The 24,534-nt window shown below is 57.5% G+C and overlaps 5 protein-coding genes and 2 non-coding genes across 20 annotated transcripts in view; 3 read left to right on the top strand and 4 right to left on the bottom strand.

The window, feature by feature from the left end:
- Positions 1-1,106, bottom strand: part of ATP6V0D1 (ATPase H+ transporting V0 subunit d1) — a 36,247-nt gene extending 35,141 nt beyond the window's left edge. The window contains exon 1 of the mRNA XM_069793858.1: positions 872-1,106. Coding sequence (XP_069649959.1) covers positions 872-1,001 — 130 coding nt within the window. The 5' untranslated portion in view covers positions 1,002-1,106. The remainder of the gene's footprint in view (positions 1-871) is intronic.
- Positions 1,107-1,491: 385 nt separating this feature from the next.
- AGRP (agouti related neuropeptide) lies at positions 1,492-4,039 on the bottom strand. Its single transcript, XM_069793072.1, has 3 exons — positions 3,079-4,039; positions 2,705-2,799; positions 1,492-2,080 (listed from the first exon to the last, which is right to left on the bottom strand). Exons 1-3 carry the CDS (start codon positions 3,293-3,295, stop codon positions 1,886-1,888), a joined length of 507 nt encoding a protein of 168 aa, XP_069649173.1. The 5' UTR covers positions 3,296-4,039; the 3' UTR covers positions 1,492-1,885.
- Positions 4,040-7,806: 3,767 nt separating this feature from the next.
- Positions 7,807-13,300, top strand: LOC138687294 (SNF-related serine/threonine-protein kinase-like). Of its 4 annotated transcripts, none has more exons than XM_069793850.1 (6): positions 7,807-7,912; positions 8,689-9,311; positions 10,769-10,910; positions 11,085-11,297; positions 11,405-11,542; positions 11,695-13,300. In XM_069793850.1, the coding sequence occupies exons 2-6, from the start codon at positions 8,723-8,725 to the stop codon at positions 12,560-12,562; spliced, it is 1,950 nt and encodes a 649-aa protein (XP_069649951.1). In that variant the 5' UTR covers positions 7,807-7,912; positions 8,689-8,722; the 3' UTR covers positions 12,563-13,300. The 4 variants fall into 4 exon arrangements, with proteins under 4 accessions (XP_069649951.1, XP_069649952.1, XP_069649953.1 ...); XM_069793851.1 differs by having other exon boundaries at positions 7,860-7,981; XM_069793852.1 differs by lacking the exon at positions 7,807-7,912 and adding an exon at positions 7,934-7,954.
- Positions 13,301-14,281: 981 nt separating this feature from the next.
- TRNAK-UUU (transfer RNA lysine (anticodon UUU)) lies at positions 14,282-14,354 on the bottom strand. The gene has a single exon. It is a non-coding gene; the product is annotated as a tRNA-Lys (tRNA).
- A 396-nt stretch (positions 14,355-14,750) lies between these two features.
- Positions 14,751-14,822, top strand: TRNAH-GUG (transfer RNA histidin (anticodon GUG)). The gene has a single exon. It is a non-coding gene; the product is annotated as a tRNA-His (tRNA).
- Positions 14,823-15,129: 307 nt separating this feature from the next.
- Positions 15,130-20,369, top strand: SETD6 (SET domain containing 6, protein lysine methyltransferase). Of its 2 annotated transcripts, none has more exons than XM_069793854.1 (9): positions 15,130-15,148; positions 16,034-16,132; positions 16,221-16,365; positions 16,916-17,057; positions 17,379-17,573; positions 17,750-17,873; positions 18,165-18,345; positions 18,571-18,713; positions 19,250-20,369. In XM_069793854.1, exons 3-9 carry the CDS (start codon positions 16,260-16,262, stop codon positions 19,559-19,561), a joined length of 1,203 nt encoding a protein of 400 aa, XP_069649955.1. In that variant the 5' UTR covers positions 15,130-15,148; positions 16,034-16,132; positions 16,221-16,259; the 3' UTR covers positions 19,562-20,369. The 2 variants fall into 2 exon arrangements, with proteins under 2 accessions (XP_069649955.1, XP_069649954.1); XM_069793853.1 differs by lacking the exon at positions 15,130-15,148 and adding an exon at positions 15,662-15,812.
- A 1,433-nt stretch (positions 20,370-21,802) lies between these two features.
- CNOT1 (CCR4-NOT transcription complex subunit 1) overlaps positions 21,803-24,534 on the bottom strand; it is a 59,852-nt gene continuing 57,120 nt past the window's right edge. For all 10 annotated transcript variants that reach the window (XM_069793838.1, XM_069793842.1, XM_069793841.1 and 7 more), the window contains exons 46-49: positions 23,798-23,978; positions 23,270-23,402; positions 23,032-23,166; positions 21,803-22,902 (exon numbers count right to left, since the gene is read on the bottom strand). In XM_069793838.1, the coding sequence (XP_069649939.1) occupies positions 22,824-22,902; positions 23,032-23,166; positions 23,270-23,402; positions 23,798-23,978 (528 nt within the window). In that variant the 3' untranslated portion in view covers positions 21,803-22,823. The remainder of the gene's footprint in view (positions 22,903-23,031; positions 23,167-23,269; positions 23,403-23,797; positions 23,979-24,534) is intronic.

Here is a 24,534-nt window from a genome sequence, read left to right as displayed (position 1 = left end):
CTATTTCATTAGAAACCTGGTTTTGATCTTTGTGATTTGTGATCCACATTCTGGACACCAATGATTGAAAACTGTTAAGCAGGTCACTGATAGAGAGGAACAGTTGAGCACTGACTAATTAAGAGGATGAGCTGACCACAGGTTATGAGCATCACAAAGCAAAACCTTCACAGCCCTCCAGGTTTGTACCTGGAGGATCTAGCTCTAGAAAAAGGCAATAGCTGGAAGTCAGAATTAGCCTCAAAAGAGAACTCCAGATTACAGGTGAAGGGTAATTTACTGGTGAGTTACTAAGATCTGCACCAGATTTTTTCCACTAGCAATCCTTCAATAACAGCACATACTTTCCTAAATGACCCAATCTCCTCAAAAACTGATCACGGGTATCAGGGATTAAGTTAGATTACCCCAATAATCTTACTGCTGTCCTTAAAAAGGTTTCCTGTGCCGCCTGCCATTTAGGAAGTGAAAGCACAAAGCAAGACTCATCAGCAAAGCCTGACAAACCTGCCAGGCTCCCAACAACCACAGGACACACATCACAGCTATACAACCACCTCAAGAAAGCACTGGGAGCTGAAGCTTCCTTAAACTGCCGTATCAGCTGTTGCAATCACACGGCCAGGCTGACCGGGAAACTGAGTCAGCTGAGCTCGGAGGGAGCAGCCGGAGAGGGGGGGGAGGACCAAGTGCCTGCTCAACCAAGGAGTGAAGAGGGGACCGCGCCTCAAAAACGCCGCTGTCGACTCTTTTCCCCACTGCCACGCAGCCCCTCGCCACCCCGCCACCCTCACACCAGCCGGGCCTTCCCCTCAGTATGGGGGGGTGGAGGTGGTGTCCCCGCCCGCCTCAGAGCCCCGCCACCACTCACCTTCCAGGCTCTCACACTGCACCAGGTTCACGTAGTCACCTTGCCGGAGTACCCCCGCCTTAAAACCGCGTACCAACCCTTCCAGGTAGCCGTTATCCACGTTAAAATACAGCTCGGGGAAAGACGACATGGCGGCGAGCGACAAGACGGGCGAAATACCCCGACGTCTCACGTGACCCGCCTGGCGCCCACGTGATGCCGCGCGCACGGGGCCCCGCCCCCTTCCCGGCAGGCAGTGCGAGGGCGGGAAGCGGCTGAGAAGATGGAGGTTAGGAGCGGGATGGCAGCAGCGGGGAACCTGCGTGGCCCCGGGACCGCCGTTCCCGCGGACCTCGGCTCCCCTAGCGCCACATTGCCCTGTGAGCCCTACTCCATCCCCTCCACAACCATGTCCTCACCAAGCACTAGGCCTGATGTTCGCCTCCAGCACGCCTGAAAGCCCGTCTGTGGGTTTTTAGGGCTTTTCACAGCCTCCACGGACGTGTTTTCCCCCCTGAGTGTGCCCGGTGGCATATGGGTTTAGTGGTGGAGGAGGTGATGGTCTGCTCTGGCTGCATCCGTATCGCAGGTATCCCCTTTGTCACTGATTCCTTGGGGCTGACGGCTTGCAGGTTCCCTGGGTGTAAAGCACCCAGAGCCACCATGAGCGATACTGGCAGGAGAAGAACACAAGTAAAGCTCCCAGCGCAGCCAAAATGTCATCTCCTGGGGCACCCATCCTGCTGAGAGACCACTCATCTAGCCAGGAAGGGCCCTGCAGGAGCTGCTCTGGAAAAAAAAAAAAGTCATTTTGTTTGACATGAAGGTGCCCTGGGCTCTTGGCTGTGTGAACATGGTGCTCACCTGGGTGCAGGTACTGGCACCTTGCTGCTACCCCTCTCCCCTGAGATCCCAAGCGGACACATTGAACCATTCCCACTCAGCAATAGCTTTTGCTAACGGCTGGTTTATTAGAGCTGCAGAGGAGGAGGCAGCACATATGGGCAAGGAGCAAGAAGCCCCACAACACGGGTGCTAGTTCTTGCCGCAGGGGAAACTGCTGCTGATTTTCCTGCAGTAGCAAAAAGCGTTGAAGAAGCGGCAGTAGCAAGTGGCACAGGGGTCACAGCAGGGGACCTGATGCCCAAGGCAGGATTCCAGGAGGCGGACGCAGCGGCGGGGGGAACGCTCTTCACGGCCTGCAGCTTGCAGTTCTGTGGACGATGACTGCTGGAGAGAGAGGAGGAAGACGAGGGAAAGAGTTGGTGCTGGACCACTGTGCCAGCAATAAAGAACTGCATGGGAGAAAGCCAAGGGTCGTTGCTAAAACCTTCCACTGCTAGCAGCAGAGAGCTCTGTCATGCTCAGCTCCAGGCTTGATCTGTTGGAAATCACCACTGAGCCCTCTGCGGGCGTCACTGACTCATCCACCATATCTCAAGGCCTTTTGCACACAATTATTTTGAAGCTCAGCCTCGCCTTTAGTGAAGGGTGCCTTGCCTTCTGCCTGAACAGAGGCACCTGCGTCTGAGCGAGGCAAGATGTGGCACTGTCTGGTGAGCTCCTGCTCTGCAGAGGCTTCCTGGGCTGTGCTTGAGGTTAATTAAATGTGTTGCAGGAGTGCAGGCTTGGACCACCCTCCTTTGAGTGCTGGAGCCTCTTGCAGCCTTGGGCAGCCTCTGCTCGTCCCAGCCCTGGCTGTTCCCCAGCAGGTGACAAACAGATAGTCCCTTCCCAGGCAACGCCATTTTGGGCTCCAACCCATCCCTGGCCCCACAGGCACAGAAAAGGCTGCTGTGGCCTGAGGCCACCCTGCTCATTGGGGTGTCTTTAAGAAAGCTCAGGGAGTGTTACCTGCGGTTCCAGCGTGCTGCCTCTCTGCACAAGGTCACCGTCAGCTTCTGGGACCTCCACGGCCATCTGCTCAAGCCCCAGCCTGGGGAGAGCTCCTGCGAGATACAGAGAGGCTGGACAAGGAGGCTGCTGGTGGGGGTCAGCTCTGATTCTGGTCCCCATGGTCATGTCCTCCCACAAAAAAAGCCCCCCCACTCCCTGTGGGCTGCCAGGCTGCTCTCACTAGCCAGTGACAGGAGAAGCTGTGCTGCTTTAAGGGGATCCCCTGCATCTGACCCTGGGTGGGGGGTCCCCACTTCCATTTTGGGGCTCTGGGCATGCCAGCGAGTGGCTGCTGGGGGACAGCAGGAGACCAAGGGGGCCACAGGACTTACCCACCGGCTCCGCAGACACTTCCTTGACTTTCCGTAGCAGGCCAGAGTAGCGGGTTCTGTCCGCCCCCTCCAGCCCACCGCTCACCTTCTGCAGGTGGCCACAGCTGAGGTCGGTGGTGAGGATGGCCTGGATCCCCTGCAGTAGCCCGCAGCACAGCAGCAGCACGTTCAGCATGGTCCTGGGGGACAACCTGCACAGAGGGGTCCCAGCCAGCATCAGCTCACCCGCTGGCAGCCTGGCCTGGCCCCCCTCTCCATGCTGCCACTGTCACCCCCCGAGCAGTGCCGCGTTGGTGAGGGGTAGCCTCTGCCAGCACAGCCACCACGCCGGGCTGTTTGTTTTCTTGGACTTGAGAGCATTTCTTGGGCCACCACACACCTGGGAGCTTCACCTGGACCCTCCAGAGCTAAAGCATGTGCCGTGGTGCTGTGGGGCACCCCACGTGCAGGCACATTCATGACCTCACTGCAGAGGGGGTGAGTAGCAGAGGATGGACTGAGACTTGATCTTTTTTTGCAGCGCTTCAGGGTCTCCCTGCCCTACGCACAGCCTTCAGCAGCCACCAGACCATTGTGGTGCTGTGCATTCACTGCCTGTATGTTCCTGGGATGTAGCCAAAACATCCGACACGGCTCCTGCCAGGCACTTGCACTCACAGGATGTGGAAATGCCACTAGTTTTAAAGACCAGAAGTTAATATTTACCACCTGGCCTGCATCTGGGCTTGGACATGCGACCAGGACCTTGCAGACAACAGCCAGCACTGGGATCTCACAAGGTCCCCAAGTACCAACCCAGAGGCAGCTGTGTAACCACCAGCAGCTCCACCCTGTGCCCTTTTCGACGGCAGTGCTGAGGACAGCAGCACTCATGGCCCAACACTTCCCTGTTTCTTGCCCAGCTCCTCTGTAAGGCCTCCCTCTCCCAGTCCTGTTTTCTCCCCCTGCTCTCAAGCAGGCAGCCCTTGAGCCACGTTTCCGCACCCAGCCTTACGAGCAGGTTTGCAACATGGCAGGCAGGAACCCCGGGGAATGGGCAGGAGTGACATTGCGTGGCTGAAAGACGAGAGACCTCCTGCACATCGCAGCTGGAGCAGCTGCAACAGAAATCTCCCTGAAAGTCCCTGGGAAATGACAAACTGCTTTGCTACAACTCCTTTTGCAATTAAACCACAGGGTTTGGGCACAATACACAGACGTGGGGCTTTAAGAAGATAAAATGTAAGATAAAGTAAGGCACGGATGCAGTTTTGCTTAAGGACTGCAGCGACGGGTTGGACATCACGGCCAAGACCCTCACAGGGGGCTCCAGCCCCTCTGTGCCAGCCAGTTACCTGAAAAACCCACTGACACTCAGCTGCACAGCTTCTCTGTGGGAAGCGTTTGGATGCAAAGCCCCCTCTGCCTGGACATGGACACCATCATCTGGAGATGTCCCCGCAGTTGGACCAGCCCGGGGTTTTCACCTGCCCCCAGCGCAGGGTTTGTTTCCCCCTCCACACTCATGGGGGGATCCAACAGAAGAGAGGAAGGTGAAGGTGAAGCTGTAATGGTGAGAAGAGGGCGAGGCTGGGCTGGAGGCGGTTCAGCAGGGAGGAGGACTGCACCAGGCACAGCTGGGGAAGGACTGGGCAAGCTGACCTGGGTGAAAGCAGACACTGCAGGGTCAGGCTGTAGGCTTTGGGGGCTTGAAAGCTGTAAAAAGCAGGGGGGCTCTTAGGAAGTGAAAGAAAAGGGCTGGTAGGGGGACCCCCAGTTGCTGCCGGCAGCTGAGTCCCATAAACCCAGCGCCTGCTGCTTTGGCAGCCTTGGGACTCCAGCCCTGGCTCCGGCAGCCCAAAGCTGTGCTGACTTCTCCTCACCTCCCCATCCCTGCAAAACCACCTAGCTTTTTGCTGGGAGAGACCCCTCCATGTTGTGGGGAGTCCCACAGCCATGGGTATCACACCCCCAATGCCCCCAGACCCTTCCCATTGTAAGCACTGACCTCTCCAAGCAGAGAGGCGACTTGCTGCTCACCGCTCCACCAAGCTTGCTGGGAGTGCCGCTACTGCTCTCTGCCTTGATGTCCTCCTCCCCACATGCTTACTGGAATTTATATTGGCTTTTTATTAATTAAGTGCTGCAGCCACATGACTCTGCTAACTACCAGGTAGGTGGGCTTCTCTGGAAACCGGGCTTTGTCTGGAAGGAGAGGCAGCCAGCGGGGCGATGCGCGGGAGGGAGGACTCCTTCTCTGTGCCCCGCATGGCTGCGGGGAGGAACAGATCCCCACTGGCCCCAAACTCCCAAGTTTCTTGGGAGGGATCCCCACTGCCCTTCCAGGTCCCTTCCCTTTCCAGCCATGCCTGAGCAGTGCTGAGGCTGCAGCCTGAGGACATCTAGTTCCCCACTAGAGAAATACCAGGGCTACAGGCTCCTTGCCAAAGACACGCCGAGATCTCTACCAGTTTTCAAAGGGAATGTTGCCCACCCATAGCTCCTGGCAGGCACCCAGCCATAGTCCATAGCCTCCAGAAGTCCTCCAACTCCTGACCACTCGCCATCTGCAGATTCCTCAGGCTCCCATGTGCTAACTGCACCTCTCATTCATGTATCCTTTGGAAAACCCACAGTTGCTCAGAGCCAGGTGTTCTCAGAGGAGCTCCCTTGCGCATCCCAGGCTCGACTCCACTGTGAGAAGGAAGGAACCAGCTGCTCGGTTCTCCCCAGCCCTGATGCTGGCTTTCACAGCCATTGTATGTGGTTCCTTGGGCTTCTCGGTGCAGAGACCTTCAAGGGCCACTCCAAAACCCAAAGGGAGCTGCAGCCAGCCCGATGCAGCCTCAGTCATGGGGCCAGGCACTGGTGGAGATGGCGTCTCTGCAGTCTCTCACTGGCCAGGGCTGCAGCGGACGTGCATTATGGATGCAGCATCCCAGCACACCACGTGCCTGTTCTTGCTTTTTCAACTGAGGGCTTCAAAGCAGGGTTGGCATGTGTACAACAGGCAATTGTGCAAAGGGATATGGACCAGCAGCTCGGGTGCAGCACCCAGCACCCCATCAGGAGAAGGACCCCACCCTGACATGCATGGGCCTTTCACTAGTGGAGAAGAACCAGGAACAGAGGGTCAGCCAAAAGAGGTGGTGGGAGATGCTGCTCATGGAGCCTCCACAGTCCCCTCCTGTACTGACAGCAGCAGATCTGAGAGCTGTTTCCTAGAAACCTCAGTGCCAGAAGCCAGACAGGAATCACCTTCCCATTTAAATCCCCAGATGTACACACAGGGTGGCTAACTGCCCAGACACCCAGCATCCCAGGGGCTTCCAACTCCTCTGCTTCCTCCTCAGCATCTCCCTCCACCAGCCTACAGCCTGCCCACTCCCAGGTCAGCAGCTCAGCTGGGCTCCTTTTGGAAATGCCTGAGTCTTTGGGTGGCTTCAGGCCTGCAAGAAATGGGGGGATAAGACATGAGAGGGGTTCAGTGGGCTGTGATGTACCCAGCAGGGAAGGCTGATGGCCCAGGCTCTGCCCTTGCCAGGCTGCTCCCACACTCTGCACAACCAGGGAGGACCCCCCAGGTCTCCCAGCACGTCTCCAGCAGAGCGTGAGCCACCACTTCTGGTGGCAGTGCCAGCCCTGGGGCTCTTTGCAGGCCCCCCTCTGCCCCCTGCGCACACCCTGTCTTGGCACCACCTGAGGGCCTGGCTGGCTCGGAGGGGACGGGGCATGGGACCGGTGAAGGGCTCGTCTGCCGTGCCCCTTCTCCTCTGGGTGCAGGCATCTGCTGGAAACACTCAGCACCCAGCTGGGTCCCCCATGCACAGCACCCAGTCAGGACCCCCCTGCACAGCACCCAGCAGCCTCCTGCACCCCACATGCCTGGATAAAGACTCATCTTGTGTTAGAGGAGGGTTTGGTAGCCTCCCTCTTTCCATTCCCAGTCCCATTCCCGAAGCCCCATCCAGATCCATTCCTGTGGCAGGAGCTGCTGGCAGCTTGATCCTCCCGGCAGCTCCATCCCCAGCCCCGGGGGGATCGTGTCCCCAGCCTGCTCTGCCCCCGGCCCCCACCTGACACCAGCCCCCGAGCGGGGCCCTCAGCCCAACTCATTAGGGCCTGTTTGCAGCCTGCGAGGCCGCGGGCGAAGGACTTCTGGGAAGGCATTAGCGGTAATGAGGGCGGCCGCGCTGAGAGCTTTTTAATCTGCAGGAGCAACGTCTGCTTTGTGCGCATCCCTACGGCCAGTAACGAGCTAAATGAGGCAGCCGGCCGCTCGCCGGGCCACTTCCAGGAAAAAGAAGGCTCACAGTGGAGGGGAACGGGGGGGCCGCGCCTGCGCCCCCGGCCCCGGCTCGGTGCTCCTTGCGCTCAGCGAGGGTGGGAGCGGGCGATGGAGCGGGTCGGCGGCACGGCAGAGATGCCCGTCAGCAGGCACTCTGGGCAGGAGGGCAGCAGGGCGGGTGCCCGTCCCATGGCGGGACCCTCGGGAGACAAGCCGGGGCAGGGGGCTTTTCCTCTCTTCCTGGAAGCGGCCTGGCAGGCGGGCGGCTCATTTAGCTCGTTACCGGCCCTCGTCACCACTAATGCCAACCCGGTCCCCGCCACCGCAAATGGGCACTAATGAGCCAGGCTGAGGGCCCCTCTCGGGGGCTGCCGTCAGCCGGCGGGGGGGCGGACAGCGCTACCAGGGGCCTCCTCTTCGGAAGGTGCGATGAGCATCGCCCCGGCCTCAGCCCCGGCGGGCGGTGGACGGGGCCCTTTAAGGCGCGAGCCCGGAGCCGCCCTGACGTCAGCGGGGCGGGCGCGCCCGGGCAGCCGCAGCCCCGGCGGCCCCAGCTCCGCCGTCCCGGTGCGTGGGGCTCCGCCGGGACGCAGCCCGGGGGGCCTCGGGGTGCTGCGGGATCCCGGGGAGCGCGGGGTGGGGGGTACGGGGTGTGCAGGGTGCTGGGGGTGGGCTATCGGGGTGCCCGGGCTGGGGGGGCTGGGGTGATGGGGGCCTGGAGGTGGGGCATGGGGGTGTCCAGGGTGCTGGGGAGTGGAGGTGAGGGTATTGGGGTGCCCGGAGACCTGGAGGTTGGCGATATGGCGGTGACCAGGGTGATGGGGGTCTGGAGGCGGGAGTATGAGGGTGACCAGGGTGCTGGGGAGTGGAGGTGAGGGTCTTGGGGTCCCCATGGTGCTGGGGTCGTGGGGATCTGGAGGTGGGGTATGGGGGAACCCAGAGTGATGGGGGATTGGAGGTGAGGTATTGGGGTGCCTAAGGTGCTGGGGACCTGGGGGTGAGGGTATTAGGCTACCCAGGGTGCTGGAGACCTGGAAGTAGGGGTATTGGGGTACACAGGGTACTGGGGACCTGGACATGGGGGTGTCGGGTTGCCCTAGGGTGCTGAGAAGTGGTGGTGGGAGTATTTGGATGTCCAGGGTGCTGGGGACTGGAGGTGGGGTCATAGATGGGTGCCCAGGTCCTGGGATGCTGGGGACTGGGAGGTGGGGTGTCGGGGGTGCCCAGGGTGCTGGGGACTCTGATGTGCTGGGGATCCTGGTGTCCACGGTGCTGGGAGACCTGGTATTTGGGGGTGCCCCATCCCCCACACCACATTGCTCAGCAGCTCCCCCATCCCACAGCGCCCAATGCCCGTCCCCGCCTGACGCCGCCACCATGGCCGGGTCGCAGGGCTGCGGCGAGGGGAAGATCGCGGGGCTGTATGACCTGGAGCGCACGCTGGGCAAGGGCCACTTTGCGGTGGTGAAGCTGGCGCGGCACGTCTTCACCGGGCAGCGGGTGGCCGTCAAGGTGATCGACAAGAGCAAGCTGGCAGGGGAGGCAGCGGGGCAGCTCCTGCAAGAGGTGCGCTGCATGAAGCTGGTCCAGCACCCCAACGTGGTGCGCCTCTACGAGGTCATTGACACCCATGCCAAGCTCTACCTCATCCTGGAGCTGGGCGATGGTGGGGACATGTTTGACCACATCATGCGGCACGAGGGCGGGCTGGCCGAGACACGGGCCAAGCACTACTTTGCCCAGATCGTCCACGCCATCTCCTACTGCCACAAGCTCCACGTGGTGCACCGTGACCTCAAGCCCGAGAACGTGGTTTTCTTCCAGGAGCAGGGGGTGGTCAAGCTCACCGACTTCGGCTTCAGCAACCGCTTCCAACCTGGCAAGATGCTCACCACCAGCTGCGGCTCGCTGGCCTACTCGGCACCCGAGATCCTGCTCGGGGATGAGTACGATGCCCCGGCTGTCGGTAAGGGCAGTGGGGCGCAGCCACAGACCTGCCTCCCTTGTGCCCCTTGCCCGGAGCGTGGTCCTGCCTGCCGGGTACCACCTCGCTTTTGGCCCTTAGGCTGGGAGCACCCATGCCCCAGTGGCACTGCTGTTCCCACAGGGAGCAATCCTGTCCCCTTGGGTGCTCGGGTGCCCAGGCCTGCCCTGGCACAGGGTGGTTCTCACTGTGGAGACCATCCCCGCACCCACCGAGATCCCACAGAGCGATGGTTCATGCCAGGGATGGGAAAAAGCACAAGCAGGCTGCAAGCCTGACGTGGCATCCGCCGGGGCTCGGGAGGAGCAGCGCAAGGGTGCAGCCACCGGCAAGCCAGCACTAGCAGTTATTTGAGGGGGGCGATGCCGGAAGGAAACCTGCTGGGGATGCTGCTATTTGGGTGGAGGAGCTCCAAAAGTTTCCTTTGCTCCATCCCCACCCTGAAAACCACTTCCTCTCCGTGGCTCCCAGCGCCGTTCCTCCCCTGGCCAGGGTGCAGGAGGGCTGGGGAGACTGTCCTGTGGTGCAGAGAGCTGGGCTGGGGACACCGAGTGGTTCTGCTGGGACAGAGGAGATGCAAGAGGGAAGCAGGACCTGAGCCAGTGCTGCTGGAATTTGGGGCAGGAGGATTTAGCAAAACAAAACACTAGCGCTTAAAGGAAAAAGCCTAATGTTGGCTCAGGGAAAGGCGGCTCTGGAGTTGAGAATGGGAATAGCTTGTAGAAACCGTAGAAAAATAAGCTGGTGGCTCCGCAAAGAGAAATGAAGGGAGAAAACCAGCGCAGATGAAAAATTTTCAGACGCAGCACTTGACTTAAGAAGCTGAAGGTATTAACAGAGAGCCCTGGGGCGTGCTCAGCATCCTAAAAAAGTGCTTTTGTGGAGAGTAGAGTTTCTGTGCTCGTCAGGAGGAGCGGGTGAAGATGCCGCTGGCTCTGTCCCTGTCCCCAGGGCAGGGCAGCAGTCCCGCTCCAGCTGGTGCCCACGCAGCTGGAAGGCCCAGATCAGTGCTGTGTCCCTGTCGCATGGCTGTGATGTCCCCTCCGGCACAGCCCAGTGCCAGGATGGTCGTGGTGGCGTCTGTTTGGGAACTGGGAAGCTGAGTAATGACATGAAATGGTGCTGTGGGTGGGTGACTGTGGGGGACAGAGCCTGGGGCTGGCTTCCCTGTCCTCACCTCAAAAAGGGGTTAAGATCTCAACTGCTTTGGTGAAGCCCTTTGAGACCTGCTTGGATCTGGGGATGAGGAAGGTCCTTCCCTGCCTCGGTGGGGCTGTGGCCTCCCCATCTGTGGGACGTGGAACATCCATGGGGCAGGACCTGGGAGCATCCCAGTGAGCACTAGTCTCTGCTGGATAGGCACTGGGGCCTGGTGGCATGGCCCCACCTCTCTCCTGGGCCATGGTGGGTGCAACCTGAACTGCTGCTGCTTCTTGCAGACATCTGGAGCCTGGGGGTCATCCTCTACATGCTGGTGTGCGGCCACCCGCCCTTCCAGGAGGCCAATGACAGCGAGACCCTCACCATGATCATGGATTGCCGCTACACCGTCCCCCCGCACGTCTCTGCACAGTGCGCTGAGTAAGCACCTCTCTCTGCCCCAGATCCCCCTGGACCCTGATTCCCTGCCCCCGGGGGTGGATGCCTCATCCCCGGGGGAAGCCTGGGAGCTGGGGTGGGAAAGGGTGGTAAAGCTGCCATCTCTGGGGCTTGCGTGCTGCCGCAGGATTGCAGCGTCGCCCCTTTCCTCCACAGTCTCATCTCCAGGATGCTGCAGCGGGACCCGAAGCAGCGAGCCTCCCTGGAGCAGATCGAGGGCCACGCATGGCTGCAGGGGGTGGACCCGTCCCCTGCCAGCCGCTGCCTGCTGCCCCTCACCTCCCACAAGCGCATGTCCAAGGAGGAGCACGAAATCATCCTCCAGGCCATGATGTGCGGGAACATTGCAGATCGGGACACCATCCAGGAGTGAGTGATGGGGTGGGATGCCGAGGCAGGAGCCCCTGCAAAGGGCTCTAGGGGTCCCTCTGAGCACGTTCCTCACGCGTTGATATGGGTCCCTTGGTCCCACGCAGGGCACTGGAGGCTGACCGCTACAACCACATCACAGCCACATATTTCCTGCTGGCAGAGAGGATGCTGCGGGAGAAGCAGGAGAAGCAGGGCCACCGCCTCAGCCTCGTCTACAACCTGGCCAAGGAGGTACAGAGCAGGTGAGACCTCCTGCTACCCCCTGTCCCACATCTCCCTCATGCCACCCCAGATCCCCAGCACAGGGTCCCGGCCAATTCCTCGTCCCCTTTCTTGCTGCAGCCTTCACCATGCCCGGCTGGGTACCAACACCTCCATCCCTCCCCTTTTTCAGGACCAACTTATCGGACACGTTCGGCCCCATGGGCAGCAGCAGCGGCCTCTTGCCCTTTACAGAGGTGCCAGGTGGCCTCGCCGCAGGGTCCCGGCTGCCTCCCCTGCCCACCGGAGGGGACATCGGCGGCCGGCAGCCCCCGCGGACCCTGCTGAAGGTCCCCGCTGTTGACACCACCATCACCAAGAGCACCCCGGCCCTGCAGCAGATCTGCGAGGAGGAAGAGGAGGAGGAGGAGGAGGAGGAGGAGGGGAGGCCCAGTACCATGGAGAGGAAGAGCAGCTCGCTGAACCAGGAGCAGATGCGAGCCTTCCTGCACGCCCGCCGCCCACCTGGCCGCAGGGAGGTGTGGGGACCGGGGGCCGAGCTGGGGGGCTGGGGTGGGTGCCCGGGCGCGGCCTGGGCCGGGAAGGGAGTGAGTGGGGGCCGGGGTCCCCCAGCGATGCAGGGGGACAGAGCTGAGCCCCCTAGGAGGGAGGAGGACAGAGAGGCTGGGGGCTCCTCGGCAGAGCTCCCCAGGGAAAGGGGAGCCAGCCCATCACCCCGGAGCAGCTCTGCTGGGGTCCCCCAGGTGCTGGGGGCAGAGACGACCCCCACCACCTTCCCAAGCCCCACGGACAAGTCCCCGGGGCAGGGGGCACCCACCAGCCCAGCCCGGTGGCTGGTGGAGAGCTCAGGCCCCGGGGGCACCGAGGGGGGCACGGAGAGCGTGATCAAGCTGGACCCGGGCAAGAGCAAGGGGGGCAGCCTGCGGGACAGGCTCCTGCAGTTCCCGCTCTGTGAGAAAGCCCTGGCCTTCAAAATCCGGCCAGGCTCCAAGGAGAGCCTCCTCTCACTGGGGCAGTTCAACTGCTGCCACGTCATTTAAGTCCCTGGGGTGAGGGTCCAGGAGGGCGACAGCTCCCCTGCCTTTGGTCTGCTTGTGACCCGCAGAGCATGGGGCTGGCGGGGGTCACAGTGCCCCTGCTTTGTCACCTGCGGTGCCCACGCAGCTAGCACCCACCCCCGGCACCCGCTGCGACAGACCCCCTGGGATGGGACTGTCTGGGAGATGAGGTGGGTTTGGGGTCCATCCCCACCCCGGCCAGCCTGTCCCCAAACCCCTGGGGCTGCCGGGGGCAGCTCCACGGCCCCGCTGGGGCTGGATGGACCACAACACATTTTTTAACTACTAGAAATAATTTTTTTAAATAGTCTATTTTAATGTAATTAAATAGAGATTGCTATATTCCCTCCCTGGGACGGCTCCCTCCCCAGCCCTGCAGCATGCACGGCCCCAGGGCCAGGCTGTCTTGCCCACGGCGGCCGTGGGGCAACCATTTGTCTGCCTGCAGCGTGTCACCCCCCCGCCACGCCATCCCCGGGCCCCGGCCGGGGCCAGGCGCAGCCCTGCCTGTGGCTGCGCGTGACTCGAGGCTGTCCCCTGGGCCTCCCCTGCAAATAAGCTTCCTATTTATTATCTCTTTGTTTTCTTGCTGGCAAGAAATGAATGACGACTGAGGCACGGGCCAGAGCTCGGCCCGAGCTGTGTGGCAGGCGCGCAGGAGGGATCGGAGCCGCTGGGAAGCAAAGTTTATCGGGCCAATAAAATAAGCTCGTGGGTTGATGCAGGGTGCCGCGCCTCATTGCAAAAAAACACCACCGTCCTCCCACCCTGCAAAGGCCGGGGCACCAGGGGTGGCTGCCTGGGAGCATCTGCCTGAGCCAAGGTGGGGGGGTGGGGTGGTGGTGGCTGGTTTGGGGGGGCTGTGTGATGGGCACGGGGTGCAGCGGGCACAGGCTTTCCCTGCCCAGGGCTGTTTTAGCACTGCCTGGCTGGCGTGCCCAGCCACCACCGCTACGTCGCCATCCCTGTGGAGGGGGGAAAGCAGCTGCTGCCGCAGCCCCTTTTGGGGAAGAGTGAGGTCTGGGGGAACGTGGGGCGTCTGCAGGTGTTCCTTGAGGCAGACTGGGGGGGTTCAGCCTGCACCTGGCTGGGGCCCAAAATGGAGGTCTGGCGGCGGGGGGGAGGCACAGAGGGGAATAAGGACAAGGATGGGGAACACCCAAAGGTGCAAGGAGCACCCAGGGCATGCCAAAAGGCAGGCAGAGGGTACTGCACGTCCCCAGTGAGGCTCGAGGGTCAACTGCACTCAGCCGCAGGGGTGCCCCGAATAGCTCCCCACCCCCTAATCCTGGGGTGGGGCCACAGGCCACCCCTGAGCCCCCCAGTTCCCCCCCCAGTTCTCTTGTCCAGCCCTGGCTTGCCTTCCCTCCAGCTGTGCTGCGTCCCTCCCTCTTCCATCCATCCTATTTTCTCCCCCGTTCTGTATCTCCCTCCATGCGTACCCCAAATAACACCCTTGCTGGTCCCCATCATCCAGCATGGGATCCCCCTCTCTGCAGTACTGGGTGGCTGGAAGAAGAGACTGCTGCTGTGTGAGTGTCAGATGGGATGGAACCGGCATTGGAAAGATCCCTAGGGAGGTGATGGGGGGGGAAAAGAAGCAGCAGGGGGGTGAGGTGTGCCTTGGGGAGCCTGCAGCCCCCGCGGGACCGCGGCTGCAGGAAGAGGTGCTGCTCGCGGGCTCCTAAAGGATAACGCCTTCGCCTGAACAGGGGCTTGAACCCTGGACCCTCAGATTAAAAGTCTGATGCTCTCCCAGCTGAGCTATCCAGGCTCCTGCCCGCACCTTCGGGGGATGTCCGCGACGGGCACCCGGGACCCCGCTTCCCTGCGGCGCCGGCGGGACAACGCGGGGACTCGCTTCGACCTCGTCCACCCCCGCAGCGCCCCGGGGGGGCCGCCCGCGCACGCCGGGCTCGGCGCCCGGCTTCTGGCCGCGGCCCGGGCCGGCCTCGCCCCGGGGCGCCCATCCCGACGCGGGGCCGGGGCCGGGGCCGGGGCCGGGGCCGGCGCCGGGGCCGCGGCCGTAGGGGTGCGCCCGCGGGGAGGGCGAGCAGGGTGCCGCGGGGGCGGCCGCAAGAGCTCCGCCGCCTCCCCACCGCTCCCCGAGGGAGGCCGGGGGGATGCGGCCGGAGGAGAGGAGCGGCGGCGCGGCGCCCCCCGCTCGACGGCTGTGATCGTATAGTGGTCAGTACTCTGCGTTGTGGCCGCAGCAACCTCGGTTCGAATCCGAGTCACGGCAAGGCTTTTGCCAACGGCCCGGTGCTCGCGAAGGCCGGGCCGAAGGCGCCGGGGAGGCGGCGGTTTGCGAAGACGCCGTGCCCTCGGAGGGGCTCCTGAAGGCCACCCTCCCTTTTCTCTTGCCATCCCTCCCGGTTCCCGCCCACGGGGAACCCACCCTGCCAGCCCAACCCAGCCCAGCTCGGAAGGGGCTGGAGAAGATTAAAGCCACCCCAACTGCTCACGGGGTGGGGGGGGAGCCACACCGACGGACCGCTCCCGTGAAGAGCCTCGTGGGGCCTCTTCGAACACTTCGTGTGAGCTACTTGGCTTCATTAAGAGCAACCGGTGAGGGCGTCTACCCTCCCTGCTGATGGGACCGATTAATTAGCCGGGGGAACGGAGGGACGACCGCGTGCCTCCGGAAAGCCCGAGAAGGGAGATCGGAGCGTGGCACATAGGGTTGGTTAGTGGGGTGTTGACTGAATAAGGCCATAAGCTTAATTATCCTGATTAATTAGAGCCTGCTCCTTTTAACCCACGTCTGGTGGCGTGACCCCGCCGGTGCACCAAGACAGGGCCCCACCGCAGCCACCGAGGCACCGCAGCCCCCTGAGGTGCACCAGGACCTGGGGGGCGTGGGGACACCTGGCCCTCGGGGAAAAGCCCCCCGCGGGCCCAGGGTGGAGCAGGGGCCGGGGGGGGGGGGGGCAGGGAGAGGCCCGATGAGGCCGCCGGACCCCACAAAGTGGGGCTGTGAGCCCCCCAAACCCCTCAGAGAGGCCCCCCCAGACCGGCACACAGAGACCCCCGGGTCCCTCAGAGGGGGCTGCAGGGCCCCCGTCGTGCCCCCTCTCCCCCCCCCCCGCCGCTCTGCCTGGCCCTCGGCGGCCGCCGTCAGCGCGGCCGGCGGGGGAGAGGGGTGGAGCTCCCCACCTACCCGGAAGAGAACCCACGTGGTGGAGGACCACGTGTTCGCAGCGCCATGGCGTCGGCGCCCAAGAGGCCCAAGGTACTGGCGGGCGGGGGAGGAGTGGGGTTCCGCTCCGGGGGGCTCTGCCGGCAGCGCGCCCGGCCCGTCCCCCCCCCGTGTGCCTAGTGCGGCCGGGGGGGCTGGGGAGAGCTGACCCCGGCCCTCGGGGGGGGGGGGGGGGGGGCGTCCGGGCGCGGCCCCGGCGCTTTCCTCGTCCGCTCCTTGCTGGAGCGAGTCTCCCGCCGCGTTCTCACCCGCAGGCAGCGGCCGGGAGCAGCGGCCGGGGACAGGGCAGCGCCGACCCCCTCTCCGCCTTCCTGGCGTGGTGCGGGCGGGCCGGGGTGAAGCTCAACCCGAAGGTGAGGCAGCGCCGGCCGTGGCCCTCCACCCCCCACCTCCTTTTCCTTCCTCCCTCCCCGCTTCTTCACCGCTCCCCTCTCGCCCAAGGTCCGTCTGAGCAGGGAGGGGGCGGTGGCAGGATACGGCATGTTGGCGGCCGAGGAGCTGGAGGCCGGAGAGGTCCTCGTCAGCGTCCCTCGCTCGGCCCTGCTCTCCCAGCACACCAGCCCCATCCGCGCCCTCCTGCAGGACGGTGAGCTGTGCTCGGGCAGACAACCTTCCTTCGCAGGTGGAAGGAATAACGGGCGGGGGGGATGAAGGTTGGTGCAGGGTGCCCGACCAGGGGGGTGTAGGGGTGTTAGGCAGCGGCCAGGAAAGGGGGGGGTCTGGGCACCCCAGTGGTGCCTGCGGGAGCCTGGAGCCGTGGGAGGCAGGGAGAAAAGCCGGTTAACAGCAGTACTGGGGGTGCTGAGTGACAGCCACGCCCTTGGTGATGCTTTCCTCAAGGCCTAGGACCAGACACCGCTAGGGAAAAGCACAGTTCCATTCTCACTGAAGACACCCAGAGCCTTAGGCTGAGGGGGAGGCGGTGTGTGGGTAGCAGGGTGTCTGGCTTAGCCATGGCTCCAGAGCAGCAGCAGCTTCTGGTTCTGCTAGAGATCTGACAGAGTAAAAGGGAAACCCATGACCACAGGCTGAGGGTTGTAGGACCAAGCTTTGCTTCTTAGAAGACTTGTTCTCAGACGAAAAGGACCAAAACCTCAGCTCAACTTACTTTTTCTCCATCATCCCCGCTTCCTTAGCCCAGGAGTCCCTGCAGAGCCAGTCCGGTTGGGTGCCGCTGCTGCTGGCCCTGCTATACGAGTACACAGCCAGCAACTCCCAGTGGCAGCCTTACTTCTCCCTCTGGCAGGACTTCAGGAGCCTGGATCACCCCATGTTCTGGTAAGGTAAAACCAAGCAGGGCTGTAGGGTGGCCCAATGTGACAGCTAAAGGCAGGTGCAGCCCAGGGGCTGCTGACCAGGAGTTTTGGGGATGGATGTGGTCCTACCAGATGACTCCATCCCTCTGTTCTAGCCCTCTGCTGTCAATGGCTGTAGCCTGAGAGCCCCTCTCAGCCACTACCTGGGGTTGGAGCTAATTACAGGCATAACCAGAAAACAGGATTCTGAGATTGTGAAGGAGGAAGGAGTTGACAGACCCTTCTGCCTAGGGCAGATGGAGATAAACCTGCTTGTTTTTTATTTTGTTTTTCCTTTCAACAGGCCTGAAGAAGAACGAACAAGGCTCCTGCAAGGCACGGGCATCCCAGAAGCTGTGGACAAGGACCTGGCTAACATCCACCTGGAGTACAGCTCCATCATCCTGCCTTTCATGGAGTCCCACCCCAACATCTTTGACCCCAAACTGCACACACTGGAGTTGTACAAGCAGCTGGTGGCATTTGTCATGGCCTACAGGTGAGAACTGAGGGCTCTGCTCCAACCAGGAGCAAGGACAAGCAGTAGGATCACAGAAAAGATCATAGGCTGTGTTACATACTTGTGTGACTGCAACCTTTTAAGTAAGTATAAGGTGAAGCTTGCTCTATGCTGCAAGGTGTACAACTGGCTTGTCTTAATCTCCCTTGTCTTAGCTTTCAGGAACCTTTGGAGGAGGAAGATGAAGATGAGAAGGGGCCCAATCCTCCCATGATGGTGCCTGTAGCAGATATTTTGAACCATGTGGCCAACCACAACGCCAACCTAGAATATGCTCCCGTGAGTGCAAAGCCACTGCGCCAGGCATCATCACAGTCTGCTTTCCTCTTCGCTTGCAAGGCCTTTGGGAGTGGTGGCACAGCAAGGCCATCTCTCTGAACGCAGAGCAGCACTGCTCACCTGCCAGGGCAGCAAGCGAGTCTGGCCTGGATTTCACTACAAAGCTATTTTGCTCAACACACTTCCCCACTGCATGCTTCGCTTTAGCTAGGAAGAGCTTGGGGTCACCTAAGTTTCTGAGAGCTGTAGGATCACCACAGCTCTGAGAGCCTCTTCTCTCCCTGCTTGCAGCAATGTTTACAAATGGTTACCACACAGCCTATTGGCAAAGGACAAGAGATCTTCAACACGTATGGGCAGATGGCCAACTGGCAGCTCCTACACATGTACGGCTTTGCGGAGCCATACCCTGGCAACACCAACGACACAGCCGACATCCAGATGGTGACAGTACGCAAAGCAGCACTGCAGCGTGAGTGGCACCCATAGCCACTTTGGGAAAGGATGGGGCAGGGATCTCTGTTAGTGATGTAATGAAACAGGGATAAAGGATGACATGAAAAATAAGCCTGTTCCACAGCATTTCAGGTGCTGGGGCTATGCCTTAGTTTTCTGCCTCCTGTTTCCCCTTCTCCATTCACCCCCCCCCTCCACTGCAACCCAAGTTGGGTTTGCAGCTCTGCTGTCTTGAAAACAGGTGCCAAAAGCGAAGCACAGCAGCAGCTGGTCTCAGAGCAGTGGGACTTCTTGTGCCAGCTGGAGATGGTGGGGGAGGAAGGTGCCTTTGTGCTTGGCTGGGACGAGGTGCTGACAGAAGAAGAGCTGTCCATGACCCTGAAGGTAAGCACTGCCAAGCAGTGGAAGACCTACACAAGGAAGAGCACAGACTAAGTGTACCACAGCTGGGCAAATCAGCATGCAAAATGGTTCAGTGAAGGGGGACAAGTACATAAAGACATTTTGCTACTAACCCTCCTGCATGAAAAGTGGTAGGGGGTGTGGTTGCCCATCTCCCAGGCTACAGGTACTGTTACATCATCTTCCTTTCCTGAACTAGCCACCCACATGTGCTTACATACCAGTCTTGAATGGCTCCATGGGTACTGCTGTTCTAGAGAGCTGTTGCACCTTTGTAGGTAGCAGCTGATATGTCCTTTAAGACTCTTCCCAACAGCTGGGTTTGCTGTTTGAGTGTTCTTCTAACCCACAAGTTACTTGTGATTAGTTATCTAAGCCAGTTTTACTCCCTGACCTTTAGCACAGCTGAGGAACAATTCACCTGCTCCATGTGGCTCTAAAACCACAGTTCTGTGGAGAAGAAAGCCTGATATACTCATGCTGCTGGGTGACTTGTTTCTTTGCCTGGGTCACTACAGGTGCTGTGCATGTCCGAAGAAGAATTCAAAGAGTATAAGGAACAAGATGGCTGGGAAGATGACAGTGAGGAAGAAGAAAACTCTACCCTTTCGAACGAGGCTCTCTCCAAACTCAAAACCCCTTGTAAGAAGCTCCTTTACGACAGTGTGCTGCTGACCCTGGAGTCCTACAGGTCAGACTTGAAAGCAGAGCAGGACTTGCTAAATAACAAGGAGGCTTATGAGAAACTGAGTCGAAGGGAGCAGCAAGCTTTGCATGTGCGCTATGGACAGAAAAGGATCTTGCATCAGCTGCTAGAGCTGGTACGCTAGAAACCTCGCTGCCCTTGGAAGTGAACTGCCTGGAACTGTGCGCAGGAGGGGAAAGTCAGCCTTTGGCCATCTCTTCTGCAGCAGCAAGAACAGATGGTAAGATTGAAGGCCCACTTGTCCCTCATATGACGTGGCTTTTTAGCTACCTCTACATAAACAAAGTATCCTCCACACCACAGAAATGGTTTTGGGTGGCCTTATCTTACAATGGGAGCTCTGGAGCACGATGACCACCTTTCTTCTAGAGGACTTAAGAAAGCCCAGACCTCCTAATGGCTGTTTTAGGAAGGCAGACAGACACTGTCAGAACAGCAGGTGGGTTCCCTCATTGAGCAACAGAAATTTAAGGCAAGAACTGCTCCCTGTCCAGATGAAGAGGGCAGAAATCCAGCTAGTAGCTCTTACCTTACAGAGGTTCAGAGTAAACATCCAGCAGGTGGGCATGCTGACAACACTAAACTCTTCACCTGTACTTAGTTAATACTGAGCATTTTAAAGAGTACAAGCCCATCCATCTGGTTTTCATGTAGGCTCAGTATAGCAAGATGCATTTCCTCTTACCTCTATAAAAGCCACTCCTGTATGGGCTTGAGACTAAAGGAGCACTGTCACAGTTCTGCAGCTGCTGTAGGCTAAGCATTTGATACACACCCTCCAGTTGATGATACAGTTCTTCCCTGAACTCAGGCATCGCTCTGCATCATGTTTAGCTATATATTAGTATTTTTCCCTCAGCAGTTTTTGCATGACAAAACACTGGAAGTTTGCAGGCCAAGCTACATATAATAAAGACAATGTTGCTTACCCAGCCAACACTGTCTACTTCAACAGGGTGCAAAGCCCCATCTAAGAGGAGGGATCTTTGCTGGTGCTGCGGTTAGAAGTATTGCAAACAAGCAAAATGCAGACTGTACTCATGTAGATAAAGGTCAGCTACAGCCCTACCTGCACTGCTGGGGGCCAGGGTGGTTTAACAGTACCTAGGGTAGCTTTTTTAAATTCCCTTTTTACAGTGGTGTAACGCAGTGGCTGTTCAGAGTCCAGTATGCCATCCTGGTGCTTCTCTCCCTACAGCAGACTAGATTTCAAACTAGGCACACGGTGGTTCAAGAGGTTAGTCTTCATTTCTTAAACATGAAGTGTGTTACACCCAGGGCCTCTGCTGGCAAGGACACTGGTAATCCTTGGGGAGCTGACACCAGTACCATTTACTTTGACAGCTGCAGGTTCCTTACCTGCCAAGAGAGGATATGAAGTGCAGTGGCCTTCATCCTACCAGCCCAACTTGTGTTACTGGGATCTTGGCTGAGCCCTGTCTGCCTTCTACCTGCTCTTTACACGCTCTTTACACCAGCCTACCAGTTCTTAAAGCCTAAAGGGAACCAGCCATGTACAGCAGCATTAGTACAGAACCAGAGAGACCTTTGAGTCATTAGGACAAGTCAGTAAGCTCAGCCTATGGTTTGCTAGTTGAACAGCAGAAAAAAGTCCCATGGTATCTAGACTAGATAAAGAAAAACTGGTTGCTGGGATTTCTCTGTATCCTAACCCAATACAAGAGAAAGAGTAAGCTAGAGTTGCAATACCAGAACAAAAAAATTCCAGCTTCAGAAGGCTCGGTTTCAGCACAACTGCTGACCTGCTGAAGAAATGCCAGGGAACTGTACGAACTGGCAAGAGACTACACCTTGACACACAGGTGACTGAAAAACACTGCCTAGAAACAGGTCACAGATAGAGAATTCCCTTTGAGCTGCAGTCCACTGGCACAGTTGGTCCCCTGGACCTAGTTTTTGCTCCGTGCAGCAAAAGCACAGCCAGGTACACAGTCCCTTAAGCCTAAGCAGGAAATCCTGACCTCTCCACCCAAACAGCAGTCAACTAGCTTTAACAACCTAGTGATATTATCGCACAAGACATTAGAAAGGAAGCTGATCTGCTGTCTGTGCTGCATATCCCTCCACTGCAAGCAGTGTCCTTTCTAGCACAACTTTGTCAGAGACAAACTCTGCTCATGAACTTGCAACTAAGGTATTTCTGTCTGTGCAGAACTGTCCTTTCCTAGGCGTAACAATACTCCCCTCTGACCTCACACTAGGAAACAAACCCAGTTGCTTTCAATAAGCAGTGCCCAAAACACACTGGAAAATTGCACTTTTTGGATGGGTGGAAACAGACTTTGGAAGACATCACTGGGCCAGGCAGGGTAGAACTGGAGAGAATAAGCACAGTGGCACGTGCTGCATGTCATGACTTTAATGTGTAACTACAGTATGCATACATACAAGAAGTGGGAGAACTAAAGCCCAAGAACTAGAAAGGCTACAAAATACAACACATGGACCAATACTTTACAAAACATTCAAAATCCTTACAAAATGGGCTGTATTGGTCCTTTGGGTTTTTGTTTTGTTTTTTTTTTTTTTCTTTTGGTTTTTTTTTTGGTTTTTTTTATAAACTTATACTGTGTGGTCACAGGATGGGGGGGGTGGGAAAAGGTCTAGATTTAACCCCCCACCTTCCAAAATTTACAAGTGTCCAAAAAAAAAAGCTATAGGCCTGGTCTCTGGTTTCTTTACTAAAAACAGCTGACCCTCTCCCAAAGGGCCTGAGGTGTGTCTTTCTCCAACAGAAAGGAGACATTCTGACTGCCACTCCACTTGCTGTCTGTCAGCATTTGATGAGGGTGGGGGAAAAGCAATGCTGAACCTTAACCCCTCCCTCACCCCTCCCATACTCCATAGTATTCCCATATTCCAAACACATCCACCCCCCCCTTTTTTTTGTAAAAGAACTTAGTGATTTAAAGGTCCCCCATCCACATAAAGAAAAATAAGTTACATAATATTATAACTGGCTTTTCAATATTCTTTGGGAGTCTGGGAATGTCAGGACAAGGAGGTCTGCCCCAGACAAGTGCTTGGCATCAGCAGCTGCCCCTTTATTACAAGCTGGACAGGCACCAGTTACCCACCTGCCTCTTACACAATTTGCACAAACCCAAAAGTCCAGACAAATGTTTCTGTTCCTTGTATTTACACTAGTTCAAAATGATATTCACAGCATCTTCTGAATTTTGGCCAAAAGTCAAAAATCTGTTTCAAACTTTGGAACGTGCCCACATAGACTTTCACCCAGGGTCTGTTGCGTCTACCCAATCAAGGGGGCTGGGAAGGTCAGGATGAGCCTTACAGAGTCTTCTGTCAGTTGATGGGACAGGGACCTCCAGGCTGGCACGCTTACAATGCAAGATGCAGCTCATCTAACTGGCACCAGTCCCTTCCATTACTTGCTGGGCCTGCTTCTGCCCCATGCAGCACTGTGCAACTGACTGGAACAACCTGAACAGAGAAGCAAAGCAGCATTAGGTGCATTTATGGCAGCAAACAGTGCTTCCACTATGAAGCACCAAGAACTCAGCCCCTGCTTCAGATACTTTGTTTTATTGATTTTGTAGTTAAGTTACTCACTTTTCGATTTCTGGAGCACAGTGAACAAACTCATGGTTCCAGAACTTAAACGCTGGATTTTTGATCAGCTCAATGAAAGTAATAAGGAGACCCCAAGGATGAGGCCTATTTACAATCAGCCGTTCCAAGAGAACCCTGTAATCCAAAAGTAAAAACAGTTAGACCTCAAAGATCCAAAATACACAAGGAAGGAAAGCAAAAAGCTGAATGCTGGCAAGTTAAATGCCCTCCCTCTCACCTAGTGATCTGCTCCTGGATAGCCTCAGTGTTGGCCTCTGCAAACAGGTACAGCATGGTACAACTGAAGTAGTGGGTATGACTGTTGGGATAGCGCAGCTGGTTGGCAATTGCGTTCAAGAAAAGGTAGCGGCCTACAGAAGAGGAACAGTGAGTACATAAGGTTTCCTTTACATATACACAAAAAGGAATAAAGAAGCAACTAGTATTGCTTAAAGTTAAGGTTTGTGAGCCTGCCTTATGAAAGTACAAGAAACAAAAACTGAAGATAGGAAAAAGCCTTATCAACCCAAGCTGATGGGGCAGTAAGAATTTAATTCTTCAAACTTATTTCTTATTCCCTTGAATACCCTAAACATTTGGTTTTAATATCGCTCCTGTATTCAGAGTTTTTAATATTCAACATAGCATTACTTACTGTGAATTCACTAGCAGCTACATGAAATGATCTTCTATACTTCTCATAGCTCAAACAGATAATCAGCTGTTAAATTTGACATCGCATGAACTAGAAGTGTTTCCAGCTCACCTTCAGTGTCCAGGTCTACTGCCAAATTCTGGAAGATGTCCATGTGAGCTGAGTGGGTAATGGTGCTCATAGAGGGTGTGCTGCCTTTGTTGTGAATGTGCGCAATAGCTTGAGTACCTACGTAGAGCACCAGTGCATTAATCAGCTGGATGTTGTAGCGGTTGCCAGGTTCATTTGATACCTAAAAGCAAAGATATGAAAAGCATTAACATTTTATGTTCCTTCAGTAATCGAAGGTACAGCATGTACAACAACAGCATCCAAGTATCTTGATTATACAGAAGACGACACACTCAGACATCCGCAAATTCAATTTGGCATTTACCCTTTTATAATATAGCAGTTATATATATATACACACACACAGACACATATTCAAAAGCATCAACAAAATATTGAGACACCCAACAGATAATTTTTGTACTCCCTGCCTAAAAGAAAAAAAAATCAGCTAAGGACAATCTGAATTGACCAGCAGTGCCAGAGGCTGGCTGAAATGCACACCACCTCTGTAAATGCTTCAGTCAGCAATTTTCTGAGAAAGTCCAACTTCAGTCTTGAAGTCTGTTGCAAGCCAAGCCTTGTGATGTATGAAGTGTGGTTGGCTAACAAGTCTGAACTGGGCTTTACCTAATTTGCCTTTTTTAACATGCAGATCCATAGATTTCTATAACAATGAATCCATTTGGAGTCAAAGTTTAATCAGATTCTAAAAAAAAGTTCAATAAACCCCACTG

Source organism: Haliaeetus albicilla, chromosome 10 (genome assembly GCF_947461875.1).
Source record: "Haliaeetus albicilla chromosome 10, bHalAlb1.1, whole genome shotgun sequence".
Taxonomy (NCBI): domain Eukaryota; kingdom Metazoa; phylum Chordata; class Aves; order Accipitriformes; family Accipitridae; genus Haliaeetus; species Haliaeetus albicilla.
Note: the sequence above shows the minus strand (reverse complement) of the source record. Positions and strands in the feature narration are given on the sequence as shown.